The 18,814-nt window shown below is 46.8% G+C and overlaps 1 protein-coding gene across 5 annotated transcripts in view; it reads left to right on the plus strand.

Moving 5' to 3' along the window:
• TANC1 (tetratricopeptide repeat, ankyrin repeat and coiled-coil containing 1) overlaps window positions 1-18,814 on the plus strand; it is a 238,992-nt gene that overhangs the window by 173,793 nt on the left and 46,385 nt on the right. For all 5 annotated transcript variants that reach the window (XM_060106241.1, XM_060106238.1, XM_060106236.1 and 2 more), the window contains 7 exons: window positions 4,651-4,773; window positions 5,600-5,881; window positions 6,656-6,813; window positions 9,149-9,380; window positions 10,518-10,684; window positions 12,480-13,087; window positions 17,728-17,836. In XM_060106241.1, coding sequence (XP_059962224.1) covers window positions 4,651-4,773; window positions 5,600-5,881; window positions 6,656-6,813; window positions 9,149-9,380; window positions 10,518-10,684; window positions 12,480-13,087; window positions 17,728-17,836 — 1,679 coding nt within the window. The remainder of the gene's footprint in view (window positions 1-4,650; window positions 4,774-5,599; window positions 5,882-6,655; window positions 6,814-9,148; window positions 9,381-10,517; window positions 10,685-12,479; window positions 13,088-17,727; window positions 17,837-18,814) is intronic.

An 18,814-nucleotide genomic window follows, 5' to 3' on the forward strand; every position in this document is an offset into this window, starting at 1 on the left:
GTCCATGCTCTAGTAGGTCTGTGTCTTTATTCCTGTCTTACCCCTATGTTCTTGATGACATTTTTTTCTTAAATTCCATATATATGTGTCAGCATACAGTATTTGTCTTTCTCTTTCTGACCATGTGTCTTTTTGAATTATGGTTTTCCCTGGGTATATGCCCAGTAGTGGGACTCCTGGGTCATATGGTAGTTCTATTTTTAGTTTTTTAAGGAACCTCCATACTGTTCTCCATAGTGGCTGTATCAATTTACATTCCCACCAACAGTGCAAGAGGGTTCCCTTTTCTCCACACCCTCTCCAGCATTTGTTGTTAGTAGATTTTCTGATGATGCCCATTCTAACTGATGTGAGATGATAACCTCATTGTAGTTTTGATTTGCATTTCTCTAAGAATTAGTGATTCTTTTTTTTAATAGGAGTATAATTGCTTTATAATGTTGTGTTAGTTTCTGCTATACAGTGAAGTGAATCAGATATATGTATACATATGTTCCTTCCCTCTTGGACCTCCCTCCCCCCCACCCCCCATCCCATCCACCTAGGTCATCACAAAGCACCAAGCTGAGCTCCCTGTGCCATACAGCAGGTTCCCACTAGCTATCTGTTTAACACATGGTAGTGTATTTATGTGAAACCTAATCTCCCAGTTCATCCAACTCTTCTGTTCCCCCTCTGTGTCCACATGTCCGTTCTCTATACCTACGTCTCTATTGTTGTCCTACAAATAAGTTCATCTGTACCATTTTTCTAGATTCCACGTATATGCGTTAATATACAATATTTGTTTTTCTCTTTCTGGCTTACTTCACTCTGTATTGACAGTCTCTAGATCCATCCACATCTCTACAAATGACCCAATTTCATTCCTTTTTATGGCTGAGTAATATTCCACTGTATATATGTACCACATCTTCTTTATGCATTCATCTGTCTTAGGACATCTAGATTGTTTCCGTGTCCTGGCTATTGTAAATACTGCTGCAGTGAACATTGGGGTGCATGTATCTTTTTAAATTATGGTTTTCTCAGGTTATATGCCCAGTAGTGGGATTGCTGGGTCATATGGTAGTTCTATTTTTAGTTTTTTAAGGAACCTCCATACTGTTCTCCACAGTGGCTCTATCAATTTACATTCCTACCCGACAGTTCAAGAGGGTTCCCTTTTCTCCACACCCTCTTTAGCATTTATTGTTTGTACATTTCTTGATGATGGCCACTCTGACCGGTGTGAGGTGATACCTCATTGCAGTTTTGATTTGCATTTCTCTAATAATTAGTCATGTTGAGCATCCTTTCATGTGCCCCTTGGCCATCTGTATGTCCTCCTTGGAGAGATGTCTATTTAGGTCTTCTGCCCATTTTTTTTTTTTTTCCAGTATGCGGGCCTCTCACTGTTGTGGTCTCTCCCGCTACGGAGCACAGGCTCCGGAGGCGCAGGTTTATCGGCCATGGCTCACGGGCCCAACTGCTCTGCGGCATGTGGGATCCTCCCAGACCGGGGCACGAACCCGTGTCCCCTGCATCGGCAGGCAGACTCTCAACCACTGCACCACAGGGGAAGCCCCCATTTTTTGATTGGGTTTTTTTTTTTTTTTTTTTTTATTGAGCTCCATGAGCTGTTTGTATATTTTGGAGATTAATCCTTTGTCTGTTGCTTCATTTGCAAATATATTCTCCCATTCTTAGTTGCAGCATGTGGGCTTCTTAGTTGCGGCATGCGCGATCTAGTTCCCCCACCAGGGGTCAAATGCGGGCCCCCCCTGCATTGGGAGCATGGAGTCTTTTACCCACTGGACCCCCAGGGAAGTCCCTGGGTTCTACCTTTTGGACTACCTGTTTTTGTCTTTTGAAATTCTAAGTGAATCACAGAACACTGTGTTTAGTGTAGGAAACCAACAAGCAAAATTACCAGCCAATTTTCTTGAAACTCTAACTGGTAATTGCCCTGGACTTAATGGTATTTACCTTTGATAGGTTAATCCATGGTGTTTCAACAGATGTTTCCCTTTGCTCAGCTTAGAGAAGTCTCCCTCTGCTTCTCGCTCCACCCACTCCACCCCCACCCCCTTTTCCCCCCAAAAAACCCTCTTTCCTGCAGCATCTTAAAATGTACCTCTCACCCAGATGTTAGACACAATGTATGTATGCAGTGAGTATAAATTAATTATAATTAATTTAACTGTAGAGATACTAGCAATAGGTTTATTGCAGCATGAAATTATTGCTTCCTCTCTGATTTTTCTGGGCCCTGTATAGTGTTCAGGCTTTTGAAAGCACTTATTGTTAAATACCAGAAGTGAACTAATTTTTGTAGTGTCCGAGCATCCGTAGGCACGTGTAAAAGGACAGCACGTCAGCCTAGTCACCTGATCAGCTGGGTGGGTGTCTCCTGGGCGCTAAGCAGCTGCAGCGTCACTGCTGCTCCTGTTCCATCCATCTCAGTGGCTGTGATGATACCTTAGAAAGCAGAGGGAGCTGGCAGCTGGTGGCTTGCAGCCCTGCTGAGCAGTGGTCCATTTCAAAGCAGCATCTTCATGTTTTAAATAGAGCCCTGGAGTTGCTGGGGCCGCTCTGTTGCTTGCTTCAGAGCTGAAGCTGTGGTGACTGGATATCTGAAAAGAGGCATTCAAAACCCCACTGTCTTCTGCCTCTGTGTCAAACTAGGGCTTTTTTTGCAACCCTTTCTTTGGCATGCCCTTCATAGTCTCTTCTTCTTAAACCTTTCGGTTGTTACAAGATTATGAACTGAATGTCATGTTTTGACGGGTCAGGGTGGAAAGGCAAATGGGAAACCTTTGGAGGCTGCAGGCGTCTTTGTGCTCTCCGGGCCTGAAGCAGCAGCCGGCCAGGCAGTCGTGGCTCTTCCAGCTCTGAACTGAACCGGCTTGTGGATTGTTCTACCTCAGCTTTCAACATGTGCGTTTATTCACAGTGAGGCGTGCTGAGGAGGGGGGCATTTGCAGAGGCCCGAGTCAGAGTCCCAGGTCCCAGGTGGGAGCCTGGAAATATGTTCCAAGCTATATTATTATAGGGAGCCAGGGTGATGGTTGTGGTCCTTGCAGCCCTCCGAGAAGTTTCACATGCCCTGGTTGTGGAGGACCTGGGGAGAAGCTAGAGGTTGCCATTGGATTCCCATAATTTAGGCCCATTTGGAAGTCCTGCATAAGGAGTTAGGTGAATCCTTCTAACAGGAAAGTTTTGTGTGGCAGATTGACACAATGTGTACAGGGTGTGTGAACAGGCTGTGGATATGCACTGCAGAAGCATCAGTGTGTGCTTTTTTGGAGTCAAGGTGTCTGATCTTTCTCCATGGCCTGGGAAGGTGAGTAGGGCACATGGTTGATTACCCTTTGGAGACTGCAGCAAGAGGGGACACACCATCACAGAGCCAGGCCACGGAGCCACACAGGTGCCTGTTGAATGAAGGAATGAGAGGAGGTGGTGCTAACAGTGAGGAGGAAAAGGTCCGAGGCCTTAGGAGGGGAAGTGGGAAGGGCCTGGGTCGGGCAGATGGTCCTGGTCGGTGGTCGGTAGCTGTGTCAGAGCCCGTGGGGTAGCCAGAGGGTTTTCAGCGGGCAGATGGCCCAGCTTGGCTTCTGTTCCTCCAAAGTGTGTTGCACTAATGATTGCACCAGGTCTTAGAAGCCTTAGCCCTGGGAATATGAGTCCCTCTCCCCCGTCATTTACCCTCAAATGATATCTGTATTTTATCATCCTGTAAGATAATCATATGTCTAGGATTGTCGGTACTTTATAATTGGACTACTTAACCCACAAACCAAATTAGGTTTAATTTTAATTAGATTTTTCTCATTGCGACCTAGGATGTGTATGTAAATAAGAGGAGGTTCCTTTTTGTTTTTTTTTTAAGGCAAAAACATGTACTGTATATTTGCTTTAAAGATTTGCTAAGAATGAACAAAATTATTTTGTACTGATTATTTTTATAATTGAACTGATGTGTGCTTCAGTTAACGATCCTTAATGCTTTTTAACAGGTAGCTATGTGCTATGAGTCTTATTGATTTGATCAGAGGTAAATGGGATTACTTATTTTTAGAATTAAAAAAATGCATACATAGATGTAATATAGTATAATATGTAATCTATAATGTATACATAAAAATTTGAAGCTTTCTGATAAAGTCCACTCGGCTATTTTTACTGCCAAAAGCTGACTTTTAGGGTTCTGAGCACTGTGGAATTGTCCGTGCAGAATCTGCTCACTTAGTTAACAAGGTTGGAATTCCAGCAACAGCAGAAGGCTCCCTGGAGCTACAGAGAAGACAAGTCACTGTGCTGCGTGTTTGCAGTCAGTACTGAAGCTTTACTGAGTGACCCTCGATTGTCAGTTTTCTTCATAAAAATTTTTGGTGAGGTCTGTCTCTTTCCAGGAGTAATGGAGACTTCTGGCAACCATATCAACATGACTTTGACTCAAGAATGAGGAACACTTAGTTTTGTCCACTTTTCAGTTAACGACTGCTGGAAAAATTAACTGGGGTGGGCAAACAAAACCAAAATCACCCTGAAGTACATTTTGTTGAAAGCCTGAAATGAATCGCTTAGTAATTTATAATTTATAGTAGTTTGGGTATGATATTAAACTCAACTTTGAAGAGACTAAACTTCAGTTTAATATTACAGCGACGAGCTCAACCAAATTGGAAGATCTGAGTTATTTAGACGGACAGAGAAATGCTCCCCTTCGGACATCAATTAGGTTACCGTGGCACAATACGGCCAGAGGCAGGGCACAGGAAGTTAAAGGTATGTATCTTTGCATCCGCTGTGATCATGGCTATGATGAGCTCATTCGCTAAACACGGAAAGCCTGTGGTAACCAGCATTCAAGCCAGCTGTTTTAAAAAGATGCTATGAAGTGTGTGTGCGAAAAGTTTATCTGTAAGGTGTGCTAGGAGGCCATCCTTAACCGTTTTGGGGCTTCTTCCTTATACTATGTGATTAACTTGCTTCTGGAGTTGAAAAACGATTCTGCAATACGTTGTTTTGAAGTGAGGAGTCCTTTAACACTCACTAGATTTTTTGGTCACCAACAAAGAATCGGCTTTGTTACAGTTCCTTGGGCTGTACGGGCCACCTCCTGCTTCTTCTACCCGTAGTACACAGTTGGGTGGCCAATAATCTCACCATAAGGGGCGCAAAGCACCACCACACCCTGATAAGAGCTGGGACTCTGTCTCCAGGGAAAATGCATTTCCATTTTATTCCTGTAGGAGTGGAAGAAACATGTCTTAAGTACTGTTTCAGATAAACTGATGAGACATGGTTTGGTCCCTTCACCCCTTTCTCTCATCCTCTGTGTGTCTCTCTTGAGTCATGAGAATAACTTAGAAGCATGAAAGGACTAGAAAGTCATTTTAATAGGACCCTTTGTAAGGCCAGTAGGGTATGATAAATGAGGTATTAGGAAGTATTACTAGAACTAAACTGGTAATATTAATACTTCCAGATCCCTTGTGTTGTAAAACCAAAGTCTGTGCTGAAAGTAACATACGAGCAATGATAAACTGAGTTTGTTAGTGTATAAAATTATGTCATTCTTCTAAAATAATGATTTTTTTTTTTTTCCAAGCACGATTTGCTCCCTACAAGCCGCAGGACATTTTGTTGAAACCCCTGTTGTTCGAAGTACCGAGCATAACTACAGACTCTGTGTTTGTGGGAAGGGATTGGCTCTTTCACCAGATAGAAGAAAACTTGAGGAACACAGAACTGACAGAAAACAGAGGAGCAGTGGTTGTTGGAAACGTGGGCTTTGGGAAGACGGCGATCATTTCTAAGTTGGTGGCACTGAGCTGCCACGGAAGCCGCATGAGGCAGATTGCCTCCAACAGCCCCAGTGCATCACCGAAAAGTATGTCCGTGTCTAACTGCTTGTCTAGTTTATTATATTACTGTAAGATAGATGGAGGAAATTGCTGTTTGGATAGACATAAATTCCCCATTTTCCTCAAGTTGTCCCAGCTGCTGTATCAGGTTTGCGATTGTATGCTGGAGAGCTATCAATATTTATCTCTCATGGTCCTCTGCAGCTATAACATGGCTTGAGGCCAGCCCTCCCCGGTGTTCTCCCAACTGTCAGGCCTGTCCCCCTCTTGATATGGGCAGTGAGGCCTGATCAGATGCTCTGGGGAATTCAGGGTCCTAAAACTGAGTGGGTTAGACTTCTGGCACAGCAAGCCAGAAGGAGTCTGCACAGAATTCGTTTGCACCGTTTTCCACAGCCTTTGTCTTCTATGCCAGATTTACCAAAAGTATAAAAACTAACCTAAAATCCGAAGGAGTAGCCAAATAGTTGACTATTCTTAGCTTACTTTATATGTAAAAAAAAGGAAGTGTCTCTAACATGGTAAACAGGGACAAGTGAGCCAGGAAGGAATTTTTTTTTTTTTTTTTTAACCGAAAGGAATGTAATAAAGGAAACCAGAAACAACAGTTCTCCTGGGAGGGCACCTGGATGGTGGAAGACAGGGCTGAGAGGGAGCCTTGTATCCCCATTTGGGCCTTTGCATTTGTTACCATGTTCACTCATTACCTGTTAAAATACTCTCTGGGTCCGACCAAGAAATATGTTCAATATTCCACCCTATCCTTGTTGTAAATAATGAAACTAGTCTCTTCGCTGCAGCTTCAGATTCCTCCCAGGATCTTCCTTTCACTCCATTGCTTTCACCAAGTTCTTCTACAAGTGGTATCAATGCAGCTAAATCCCCCCCTGGGTCTGGGTCTGATACTCCTGAGAACCAGAGACCAAGAGAGGATGCAGTGAAATACCTCGCTTCTAAGGTAATCTGCTCCTGCTCTATGGGAGCCTTCCAAAGAGAGAGGTTTGCTAGTTTGCCTTTTGAGAAATGAATTTTAAAAAGGGATCTTAAAACAGAGACAAGAGTTGCTTAATGTGAAAGTGTAACTTTTGATAAAATTGTGGTAGAGTATGCCAGATAAAAGGTATTAATGAAAATTAGTATCTTAGGACACTGGCAGTAGACTTTTATTCCTCCTAAACAATGGATTGAAAGAATTCCTCAAAGCAGCCAGAGGTATCATTGCACTTGCCACAAATCCATCCTTATAAGCATGTGTCCTCCTTCATTTCGTATGAGAGCAGGAGATTGGGAGCCTTTAACCCAGTGACCCAGGGCTCCGCCCCACCTGCACTCTGTTGCCTAGAGCCCTTGGTTACAAGTGTCTTTCTGTCAGAGGTTTTTTGTGATGTTGTAAGAGACTTGGCCAATTTTCCCTTCCTAGATTCATGGTCAGTCATGATCCTTCTGAAATTTTCTGTCTGCTTGACATCTGGCACAGGTTCATAAGCTGCCCTCCTGCATTGAAGCGGTTACACCTCTCATCCCTGGTGAGCCACTTGGGTCTCCTGGGGCAGCAGTAGCACGAGTTGGTGGAGCTGGAGAACCCCCGGGGGTGGACAGCGGTGAGAAGCATCTAGGGAGGAAAGCCCCTGGGGTGGGGTTGGTGCAGGGGAACTGAAAGGAATGCTCCCCTGCCCCAGACCCCTTCTCCTCGCTTCTGCTTCCCTGATGAGGGCCGTTCCTCACCCGGCACGGGCAGCCCTGACGCCCTGACCACTGATTCGGGGCAGTCCTCTGGTCATCAGTGGGTGATCGGAGATGAGGGATGTAGTGCAGACTTCAAAGCCACCCCGAGACAGTGATTTTTCAAACCACTTTGTGACCCACAATGTGAAATACATGTTACACTAAACACCTGATCCTCACACACAGCATCACACACCCAACTGAAGAAAAAGCATTATAAGTCTACCCTTATTCTTACATCCTATAAAATTCACTGTATTAAGTTAAAAAAAGAAAAACTTTGATGGCTCCACATTGGTTTCATCAGCCACTGTTGGATTTTGCCAAACACCGTGCTGGGGGGACTGTGGTACTTAGCTCATGGGTGGTTCGTACAAGCTCACAGGTCCTCTCGCGGTGCAGCTAATCTCTGTCCGGGTGAGAGGTGAAGAGCAGTCAGCTTTCCTCTGAGTGTCGATGATAAATTTAATCAAAACCAGAAGTCACAGGGCAGTTCCAAATTGGCCACATCTACTCTTGCCACTTGCTTTTTAAGAGTCCACAGACCAGGAATCGAATCCCAGATATTCCATGGACTGTCTGTCACCCTGGCGAGGCATTCAACCTGTGTGTCTGCTGCCCTCACCTCTGAACCGTAGCTAGTGGTTCTCGTCCTACTTATGTAGGGGTTGTAGGGCTGAGTGGGACAGGAGTGTCGCACACCCTTCTGAAAAACATAAAGCACTTTACGTGAGTGTGTTTTGACCTTTTTCACCCCCCTTACCTTGTACGGGTATCCCTCCATTCATCCTGGTTTGGGAAAGTCTCAGATTTTTCATTTATCGGCAGTGTGCCTCTCCTCTCAAGACAGTGCTGCATTTGGCACTTTCCTGGGGGTCTCTCTCAGGAATAGCCTGTTGCCACTTCAAATCCATCCCAACAAAAAGGATCCTCTCCGTGCTTGGGCAGGACCCTCCCTCCTCCTGTGTGTCCCTTCACAAGGCAGGAATTTGGTAGTGTCTGATGTTGATCCTTCCAACAGCGTTGCTGTTGAACTTCTCCATGGTGTCGCGGGAGGTGTCCCTCCTGCCAGGGAGAGGAAGCAGCTGTGACTTGAGAGCCTGGCTTTCATTGCCACCAATTTTATCTGCTTTTTGGGAGCCACAAATGGGTTCCCCCAGGAGATGCTGCTGTTTTTGAAAACAGAAATGTAGTGAATATGGTACTTGTGGATGTCGAGAACGTCGGGATTGCTTGGAATTGTTTCAAGCCAGGGTCGGCTTTAAGTTTTTTGAATGACTTTTATGAGTTTATCTTCAATACAGAGTAACTTGTGCGGATCTTAGTGCCAGTCAAGACGGACTTGTGGCTGCAAGTAAAAGTCGGCCTAAAATTTGCCAAACTTCAGAATTCCTTCCGAAGTAAAGGGACAACTGAATCAATTAAGCTAACTAATGACTCAGTCTTGGGGAATAGAAGCAGCATTTCTTGTTATCTCGGAGAACGGGAAAATTGCATCCCTGGTGGAGAGCCTGCAAGGTGCCGTGTGAAGAGGGTGAGGCGATGTAACAGCTCTGCTTCTTCTGCAGGTCGTGGCCTACCACTACTGCCAGGCCGACAACACCTACACGTGCCTGGTGCCCGAGTTCGTGCACAGCATCGCTGCTCTGCTCTGCCGGTCCCACCAGCTGGCCGCCTACCGAGACCTGCTGCTAAGGGAGCCCCACCTCCAGAGCATGCTGAGCCTTAGGTCCTGTGTGCAGGACCCAGTGGCCGCTTTCAAGAGGGGTGTGCTGGAGCCACTCACAAGCCTGAGAGACGGTAACTCCCAGCAGCCACCCGTGTCCTCCCTGTCCCCAGGACAGTCCTCAGAAGCGGGGTGGGGGTCCACTTGACTCTGGGGTACGAGTGAAGTGGGCCCAGGGAGGATGTGAGTACATCTCTCCTCCCCTTCCTCAGAACCGTCTCCCCAGGGCTCCTCCTGGGTCCGCTCCAGGTGGTCTTGTTTTAAATTTTATATCTCTAGTGAGAATTAACTCCACGGTTGAACATTTCCAAAGTAGCTAATTTGTAACCATAGGTTATTTAGATGACTTGCTCTCTAGAAACTGCTGCCTGCATATTTTGCACTCCTGAGGCGGAGGGGTGTAAGTTGATTGTTTGGGGAACTTGCCAGCATGTTTTTCCAGGGGCCTCTGCTCAGTTGAACCTAAAGCTGTTTCTAGAAGTGTCCATTTGATTTTTTTGCCCTTGAATCTTCTCCACAGTAGGGGCGTTAGTGATAATTATGGGCCTTTGACTTTCCATCTTCCCTTCCCCCTTGCTCTTCACCTTTTGAGCTAGTTTACCTGCCTACGTAGCACTTCTGCCAGATGGTGCCAGAGAGAGGGAATTGAAACAGATATGTCATCATTGCACCTCATCCCTGGGCAGAAAGTTGGCACTAATGAATAGAAAACTAGATTCGGGCTTGGAGGAGTCTGTACAGCAGAGTTCTCACCTCCATTGGCTGTGTGCCTCGGACGGGATGCTCTGCCCTTTTGAGGGTCAGATTTCCTCGCCAGAATCCATCCACGGAGCTCTTGGGGCGGGGGGGGACCTAGAGTCTTCGGCAGGTTTCATCTCGGTCCGTGTTAGTTATCTTTGCTGTAGCTCACCCCAGTGACAGGAGTTTTTGAAGAGCTAAGTGTATCATATACATGGGTGAGATTCTGCTAATGTGTGTAATACAGTACGTTTCTGAAAACTGGTGAGAATTGGTTTTCTTTTGGCTCTGTGCTCTGGTTTTCATTACAAATTTAATAGAAAGTATGCTTCTGTGAAAATCATTTCTTCTGCCATATGTAAACCTTTTTAGTTTTCCCTAACACTTTAAATTGTGCATTAAAATACACTGGGTGGTGCTATCTTACAGAAATGTATAATTTCCTAATTAAAAAAAATTATTTTCTCCTTTAGAGCAGAAAATTCCTGAAGAAGAATACATTATTTTGATAGATGGTTTAAACGAAGCTGAGTTTCATAAACCTGATTATGGAGATACACTTTCTTCATTTATTACCAAGATTATTTCTAAATTCCCTGCCTGGTTGAAGTTGATTGTGACCGTAAGAGCAAATTTTCAGGTAAAAAAGAGTTCTCAAATGTCTTTCCAAGACCCCAAACCCCAATTTTACAATTTTTACAATTACAATTTTAGATTAATACTAACAGCTTAAACTATTGTAAACCATTTAGCTGCTGAATTGAAAACTGTGTTAGAGCTTTGAAATATTAGTGCACAGAGCTCTAAACAGGCAAAACTCTGACCTTTTTACCCCCAAGGCACATTTATCAAGATGTCAGTGAGTTTCTTATTATCATCAAGCTGTACTTGTGCTTCTAAAATAGAAGTGTCTCGCCCTGGTTCCCCATAACTCAGTGTGGGGGCCTCTTTGAGGTGCCTGGCTAACAGGTCTACCAGAGTTTAAAGTTATTCCTGCCTGTAGTTATTTGTATGGGTTTGCAGTGGGACTTTGTTTTCTTGTTTTTTGGGGTTTTTTTGCTTGTTTGTTTGTTTTAATGAAGGGAAAAGGGAGGGATGAAGGAGAAAGATTTTTAAGGCCTATTCTGAATAAAAGTCTAGTTTTTCATAAAACTTAGACATGGGGTAACGCTTGCAGCGAGATGAAGAGTGTGTGTTTTTTTTTAATTCTCTTCCTCATCTGTCCCCTCAGTTAAACCCTAAAATTATATCTTAACAACCATTGACTCCTTCCCTCCTATCCATTTTTAGTAAAGACACGAGACATTAGATTCTGATCTTTTCCCTTTTAGGGTGATATTTATTTTAAGATAGCATTTGGGTTCTTTCTTTCCTCCTTAAAAGCAGAATTAGACCTCATTCGAACTTGGTGTTTGTTTTTCATGGACGTTTGATCCGTACACTTTTCAGTCATTTTTCACACAGCGAGCAGGATCTGGCAGGCAGCAGCACAGAAGCAGGAGTCCTGTGTTTTACATGCGAGCTGTGTAAGTTTTCAGAGGCTCCGTTAGCATCTGTGTAAAATGGGGGGGGGGCGGTAATTGTCCTCAGCCTGTCTCCTACAACTGTCACGTTCAATGAGGAAATGTACTTAGCTACTTCACAAATGATAGAGGGATTAAAGAAAAAAAACTTATCTCTGCTGCTAGGTGTCAGGACAGTGCTTATCTGTGGGATGGCAAAGGGACACGGGGCTTCTGGGAGCTGGCAATGTTCTTTGTCTACCTGCTGGTCCCACAGGTATATTTGACTTTGTGGAAGTGAATGACACTGTGCAGTTAGGATTTGTGCACCTCTGTGTATCACACTTCAATTTAAGTTTACCAAAAAACAGCAACTAAAAAATCCCAGAATGACAGTGGGCTCTATGAATGTCCAGCAGCTTTGTTACGGCAGGCTGTCACTGGATCCCAGCCTGGGGGCAGTTTCAGATGTCCCAGATGGGTCATGCAGCCCCAGTATCTAATGCACAGCAAAGGATGCCTCTTGTCTGGCCGTGGTCTTAGATGTACAGTGTTGTGTCTGTCCTTGTTATTATAATCAGTTGCACAGTGTAAAGATTATGGGTATCAAGTCACCTGGGGGTCTCACTGCCCCTTTGCTGGTGCAGCCAGGCCGCCGCCGTCTGCTTGAGGCTCTTCCATCTCACTTGGCTCCGCGTCCTCAGATAAGGACCTCAGGAAAGCCTTTTCTGACTTGATCTCGCATCAGGAATTTCTTTCACATAAGCCTTTTATCTTCAGTTTATCCTATTACATGTTTTAATACAAAACAATGAGTCCCTGTAATCCGTGAAAATCCTCCTTGAAAGGAAACCAGTGGATCTGGTTTGAAATGCAGCTGACATGAAAAAGAAAGCTCTGTGGAGTGGCACTGGGCGTCTCATTCTTTTGCAGGAAATCGTCAGCAAGCTGCCATTCATCAAGCTGTCCTTAGATGACTTCCCAGACAACAAGGACATCCACAGCGACCTGCACGCCTACGTCCAGCACAGGGTCCACAGCAGCCAGGACATCCTCAGCAACATCTCTCTGAATGGCAAGGCCGACGCTGCCCTCATCGGGAAAGTGAGCAGCCACCTGGTGCTGCGGAGCCTCGGCTCCTACCTGTACCTCAAACTCACCTTGGACCTCTTCCAGAGGGGACACCTGGTCATCAAGAGCGCCAGCTACAAGGTGGTACCCGTGTCACTGTCCGAGCTCTACCTGCTGCAGTGCAACATGAAGTTCATGACCCAGTCCGCCTTCGAGAGAGCGCTGCCCATTTTAAACGTGGCCCTTGCCTCCCTCCACCCCATGACAGACGAGCAGATCTTCCAGGCGATTAATGCCGGCCACATCCAAGGGGAGCAGGGCTGGGAGGACTTTCAGCAGAGGATGGACGCCCTCTCCTGCTTCCTCATTAAGAGGCGAGACAAAACCCGCATGTTCTGCCACCTGTCCTTCAGGGAGTGGCTCGTGTGGCGAGCAGATGGCGAAAACACGGCCTTCCTGTGTGAACCCAGGTACGACGGGCAGCTCTGTGCGGGGAGTCTGATGTGTGACGGGGGAAGGGATTCCAAACACTAGTGCTCTTTAACAGGAAGACAATACAGCGTGAATAATTCAGGAAGCGTGATGGAAAAATTCTCTCTGCTGCTAAACAAAAGCCTCCTTCCTTTAATTGCTAGAATTTTAGGACTCCTCAGTACATTTGGACGAAAGAGAAGCTCGGCAGTGCCCGGGCCATATTTCTCTGGTGATTCTCTTCTAGATCCCTGTCCCCTTGCACATGGGTCACCTGTGGGACAGTGTGGCATTAGCTGCAGGGAACAGCCGGCTTCCTTCGAGCCTGTTCACGGCTCAGTTGCTTCACCAGAGGGTCTGTGGACTGTCTCGCATCGTCGGTGCTGCTGCTCCCCACCACCTCTTGAGCTTGTGGCATTTTGTCCCAGAGATCTGATGTGTCTGCGGGCCCAGAGGGGAGCACAGCCATCATGTCTGGCCTCCTCGTTTTGTATTTGTGCTCTGCACTATGTAACAGACTGGGATTTGGGGTCGGGAGGATTCAGGTTCGGAGCTCAGATGCCCCACTTACAACGTGGCGTTGGGGCACCTGCATCCAGGGAGTCAGAGGTTCCACTGAGGCTTTGCAGCAGGGTTGGGCCAGGATGCAGGTCTCCTCACCACCCAGGGGAGGAGACGGGTGGGAAGCCTGCCTGCCCTGTGGCATATGGTGCCAGTCAGGATGAGAGACTGGGGACTTCAAGGTGCGAATGCTCTCAGTAAGGGTGTGTTCATGTCCACCACCTCTGCCTGGCTCTGGCCTTGGCCGGCATCATTGCTGTCTTTCTTTTTTTTTGGCTGCGTTGGGTCTTCATTGCTGAGCGCGGGCTACTCTTCGTCGCGGTGTGCGGGCTTCTCGTTGCGGTGGCTTCTCTTGTTGGGGAGCACAGGCTCTAGGTGCGTGGGCTTCAGTAGTTGTGGCACGTGGGCTCAGTAGTCGTGGCTTGCAGGCTCTAGAACGCAGGCTCAGTAGTTGTGGCGCACGGACTTAGTTGGCATTTGGGATCTTCCCAGACCAGGGCTCGAACCCGTGTCCCCTGCATTGGCAGGCGGATTCTTAACCACTGTGTCACCAGGGAAGTCCATCATTTCTGTCTTGAATGGCTTCTACCCTCTGTAAGTCAGAATTGCTCCCGGCCTCGTGTAAGAGGTCTGACAAGCTGCTAAACCATCTGCTTTGGGCTGGACTGGACCTTGCATCAGATGCTGGGGCCAGAGATGAAATGAATACGCACACTCCCTTCCTTCCATGACTGTTGACTTAACATTGACACACTACTAGGTCTAGCTGCTCTTTTCATGTTGTGGATAAGGTGTTTTCTTAGGCAACACTGGGCTAAGAGTTTATTATCTTTTGAACCTGCTTTCGGGCTATAAACTGTAAGTCCCAGGTTATTTAGCCAGACCGTAATCACTAGGTGAAGTGTGTGCTGTGACATGTTTAGCCAAATCAGATCATTTTCTAGGAGGGTAGTGAGGTGGAGGCCAGCCTTGCTGACATGCGATAGATGGGCCTGGCTTGGCCCGTGGGCAGTCGAGCAGAAGGAGGTGCTGTATGTAGGTCACGCTGGGGCCTTAAGCTTCAGAAACTAGGAATGGCGTTGCTCTTAGAGTGGGTAAGAAAGACATGGGCGGCTTCGGATTTTAGCAGTTTGAGTTTATGGGGTTGGCGGTGAGGTTCTAAGGCAGGTGGGGTCTAAACGGTTGGAGGAGAGGTTGGCGTTGAAGGTCTGGTGTCATTGATGGAGAGGCAGTGGTGGGACGTCGTGAGGAAGGGCAGTGAGAGGAAAGGGAGCGCTGGACTTCTGGGACAAGGAGAAGGATTGCACGGAAGGAGGCGAGGGGAGTATGTGCTGCCAAGGAGCGAAGGCAGGTGAGGATGAAGGGGAAGCCATTGGCTTTTCATTGTGGGAGGAGGGTCCTAGATCCTTAGGAGGTTCCTTCCATTGGGTTGTGAGGCGTGAAAGAGGAGAGAGCCAACGTCCTGGCATGGGAAGTGGAAGGGCCGAGAGGTTTCGGGTAGTTTGAGGGTGGGGAAGGGTATTGGTTTATGGTTGTTGTTTTTTTTTTTTTTTTGGTACGCGGGCCTCTCACTGTTGCGGCCTCTCCCGTTGCAGAGCGCAGGCTCAGCGGCCATGGCTCACGGGCCCAGCCGCTCCGCGGCATGTGGGATCTTCCCGGACCGGGGCACGAACCCGTGTCCCCTGCATTGGCAGGCAGACTCTCAACCACTGTGCCACCAGGGAAGCCCTGGTTTATGTTTTTAACAGCGCAGGGGATTGGGACGTTGTTGGAAGCATCATTGAGACAGCGTGGGGAAACACAATCAGTGAAGAGGGAGAAGTTGGAAACACAAGGGAACGGGGTCAGCTCGCCTCCTCTGTGCTCCCGTTGAGTCCGTTCACAGTGCCGTTCCAGCTGGATTTTGTCTTGTTTACGTGTCTACAGTCCAGTTGCTGAGACCTCCTCAGGGCAAGGACCTCGCGTTATTCCCCGTGGGATCCCCATTATTAAGCCATGATGCTGGTTATAGGGGGATGTTAACGCACAAATGAATGAATGAGAAATCGGGTCACACTGATGAAGAGCATAACAGGCACTCACGTTGCATAGACTGTGGTCAAATTCTGCTCAGTCGTTACCACCTGTTCGATCTCGAGCACATCATTTACCTGTCCAGGCCTCTGTTTCCCCCATGCAAACAAATTGGGGATCATAAGATGTAGTGATTCACAGGGTCGAACAAGTTAATGAAATAATTTAGTTAACTTTGTGCATCTGGCACGTAGTAAAAGCTTGATATTTATAAGCTTCAGAAAATGAACAGACTCGTAAGTGCAGGTAGACTTAGAAGGGGGCACATGATCCCAGGGCCAGGAAGGAAGGACGTCAAGGTAGATGGGATGTAGAGGAGTGCAGGTGCCCAGTGACTGCATGGTGAATTGTCTCCTCAGGGAGGTGGGAAGCCACGTGCTTAGCTGAGAGCACTGGACACCTTTGGCCCAGCCACTGAGGGCTGTGTGGTCGTCACCCACAAGGGCCAGCCATCCACAGTACTTGGCATGTCCTTGTGGTGGACGCAGATGGCATGGCCACAGAGCTGGCAGACTGGGAGACTGAGGATGGCTGAGCCCATGGGTGGGAGAGTGGCCCTGACTAGAGTGATGTGGGACTAGCCCATGGATAGGGACCAGGGGAGGGCATGGAGCACTGGAAGGTGGCAGAGAGTGTTTTCCACGGGAGCAAGGGAGGCTCTCATCTGAGAGGGGAAATCGAAGCTTGAGGTCTGGGAGGTAGTGTGTGTGAGGGAGCACAGGGTATGTGCTCTAGACCCTGACAGGACACGAGGCAGGACGCTCCGTGGCAGTGTGGCCTTAAAGGTCATGCCTTCCCCTGCAGGATAAAAAGCAATCTCGTGGTTTCCACCTGCCCTGATTTCCTCGTCTGTAACATGATTTATACTTGATATGAGAAACAGGCAAGCATCTGGATAGATAAATATGATTTAAATGATGAATGCTTTTAATCCTCTAGATCAGCGACTACTAGAAAACACATTTAGAAGAATGCTTTTCTTTTTCACAGTTTATCTTTTCCTCCACAACTAGCTGCTTTTCCTCAGCAAAACAGCACTTCAAAGTTTGTCAGGTTAATAGAAATGAAAATAATTCACCCTGCACAGAGGTCACTGCTGTGACCTTGGAGTAAGCAGCCCTTAGCATCTTTTCCAAACAGATTGGCTCAGACAAAGGCATGGAGTCCACAGGAGACAGAATGAGTCCTACAGATGTAGAGGGGAAAATGGGTAGGATGGCTCCTTCATGAGAGGGTTAGTTAGGGGATTAATTGGTGGTGTCAGTTGAATGTCTACCCTGTGCCCAGACGCAGCAAACCTACTCATACAGCTTAGCTTTTTTACCCCTACAAGGAAGGATCTGTGTTCCATTCAAGCCTAGAATTCTAGGTGTTTCTGATCATGAGCTGTTGCTGTACATGGCCTGGTTTTTCTTTCCCTTCAATTGTAAGTTCTCGTCCTTTGGCCCAGGTCTGTCCCCAGTGGTGACTGTACTGAGGGGAGGCCTGAATGTCAGGTCTAGTGATGGTTCTGCTCCATTTGTCCACTTGCACATCTGTCCTTTGTCCATCCGTCCATCCATCCAAGAAATGTGTATTCGCGTTCTTACTGAGTCTTGGGCATTTGCTAGGTTTTGTGGCTATAGCTGTGACTTAGACAAGACCCTTAGTCACATGGAGTTTACATTTTTGTGACAGACATAAATCAACAAATAAACTGATGAGAGAGTGATGGAGGATGAACAGGGGGCGGGTGGTTCCATCTTCAAAGACCTGCCCTGTTCAGAGGCTTCTCTCTGAGTCACTCCACAGAGATAGAGGAATCCTGAGAAAGCCCTTAAAATGACTCGAGGAATAAACAGCATTGACCATCTTCTGTGGAGAAGCAGCTTTCCACCCGTTTTGTTTGGTGATGCTGAAGCACCAGGAGAACAGTTCAGGGGTCAAGGGGTGATGTTCGCCCCGAGGGCCTGCAGAGAGATGGACTCGGGTCTTTGGTTACCAACCTGTGTGTTTCTCGTCCTAGGAACGGGCATGCCCTCCTGGCATTCATGTTCTCGAGACAGGAGGGTAAGCTGAACCGCCAGCAGACCATGGAGCTCGGCCATCACATCCTGAAGGCACACATTTTCAAGGTGAGACCCACACTGCTGCAGGGAGCAGCCCTCCATGAGCCTCATTCCCAGCACAGCCTCCTCCCTAAAAGTAATTGTTGTTCTCGCTCAAGTGTGTATCTACCTCTATGATTAAATTTTACTTTTTTTTTTTTTTTCCTGGTACATGGGCCTCTCACTGTTGTGGCCTCTCCTGTTGCGGAGCACAGCCTCCGGACGCGCGGGCCCAGCGGCCATGGCTCACGGGCCCAGCCGCTCCGCGGCATGTGGGATCTTCCCGGACCGGGGCACGAACCCGTGTCCCCCGCATCGGCAGGCGGACTCTCAACCACTGCGCCACCAGGGAAGCCCTAAATTTTACTTTTTCCCTCTCTAAATCTTTTCTTTTCACTTAAAGGTTCCACTTCATTCATTCCCTTTGTTTCCTTGTTATTTAGTTGTTGAAGAACCAGATTTCGTGACCTGTGTAGTTTCATACCACCTGGATTTTCTGATTGTGTCCTTATTTCTTGTGGCCTACGTTAACATGTTCCTCTTTCCTCTGCATTTTTTATCATTTGGTATTTATATCGAGCGGCTTAATCAGGTTCAGGTTCGATCTCCACCCCCTCTGCCCCACCGGGTGTCACAATTACTTTATACAGGCAAACCTTGTTTTATTGCACTTTGCTTTATCGTGCTTTGCAAATTTTTTTTTTTTTTTTTTTACACATTGAAGGTCTGTGGCAACCCTGTGTTGAGCTAGACTTTCGGGACCATTTTTCCAACAGCATTTGCTTACTTCATGTCTCTGTATCACATTTTGGAAATTCTTGCAATATTTCAAACTTTTTCATTATTACTTGTGGTGATATGTGATCACTGATCTTTGATGTTACTACTATGACTTACCGAAGTCTCAGATGATGGTTAGCGTTTTTTAGCAATAAAGTATTTTTAAATTAAGGTATGCACATTTTTTGGACAATGCTATTGCACACTGAATAGACTACAGTATAG

Source organism: Mesoplodon densirostris, chromosome 8 (assembly GCF_025265405.1).
Source record: "Mesoplodon densirostris isolate mMesDen1 chromosome 8, mMesDen1 primary haplotype, whole genome shotgun sequence".
NCBI classification, from domain to species: Eukaryota; Metazoa; Chordata; class Mammalia; order Artiodactyla; family Ziphiidae; genus Mesoplodon; species Mesoplodon densirostris.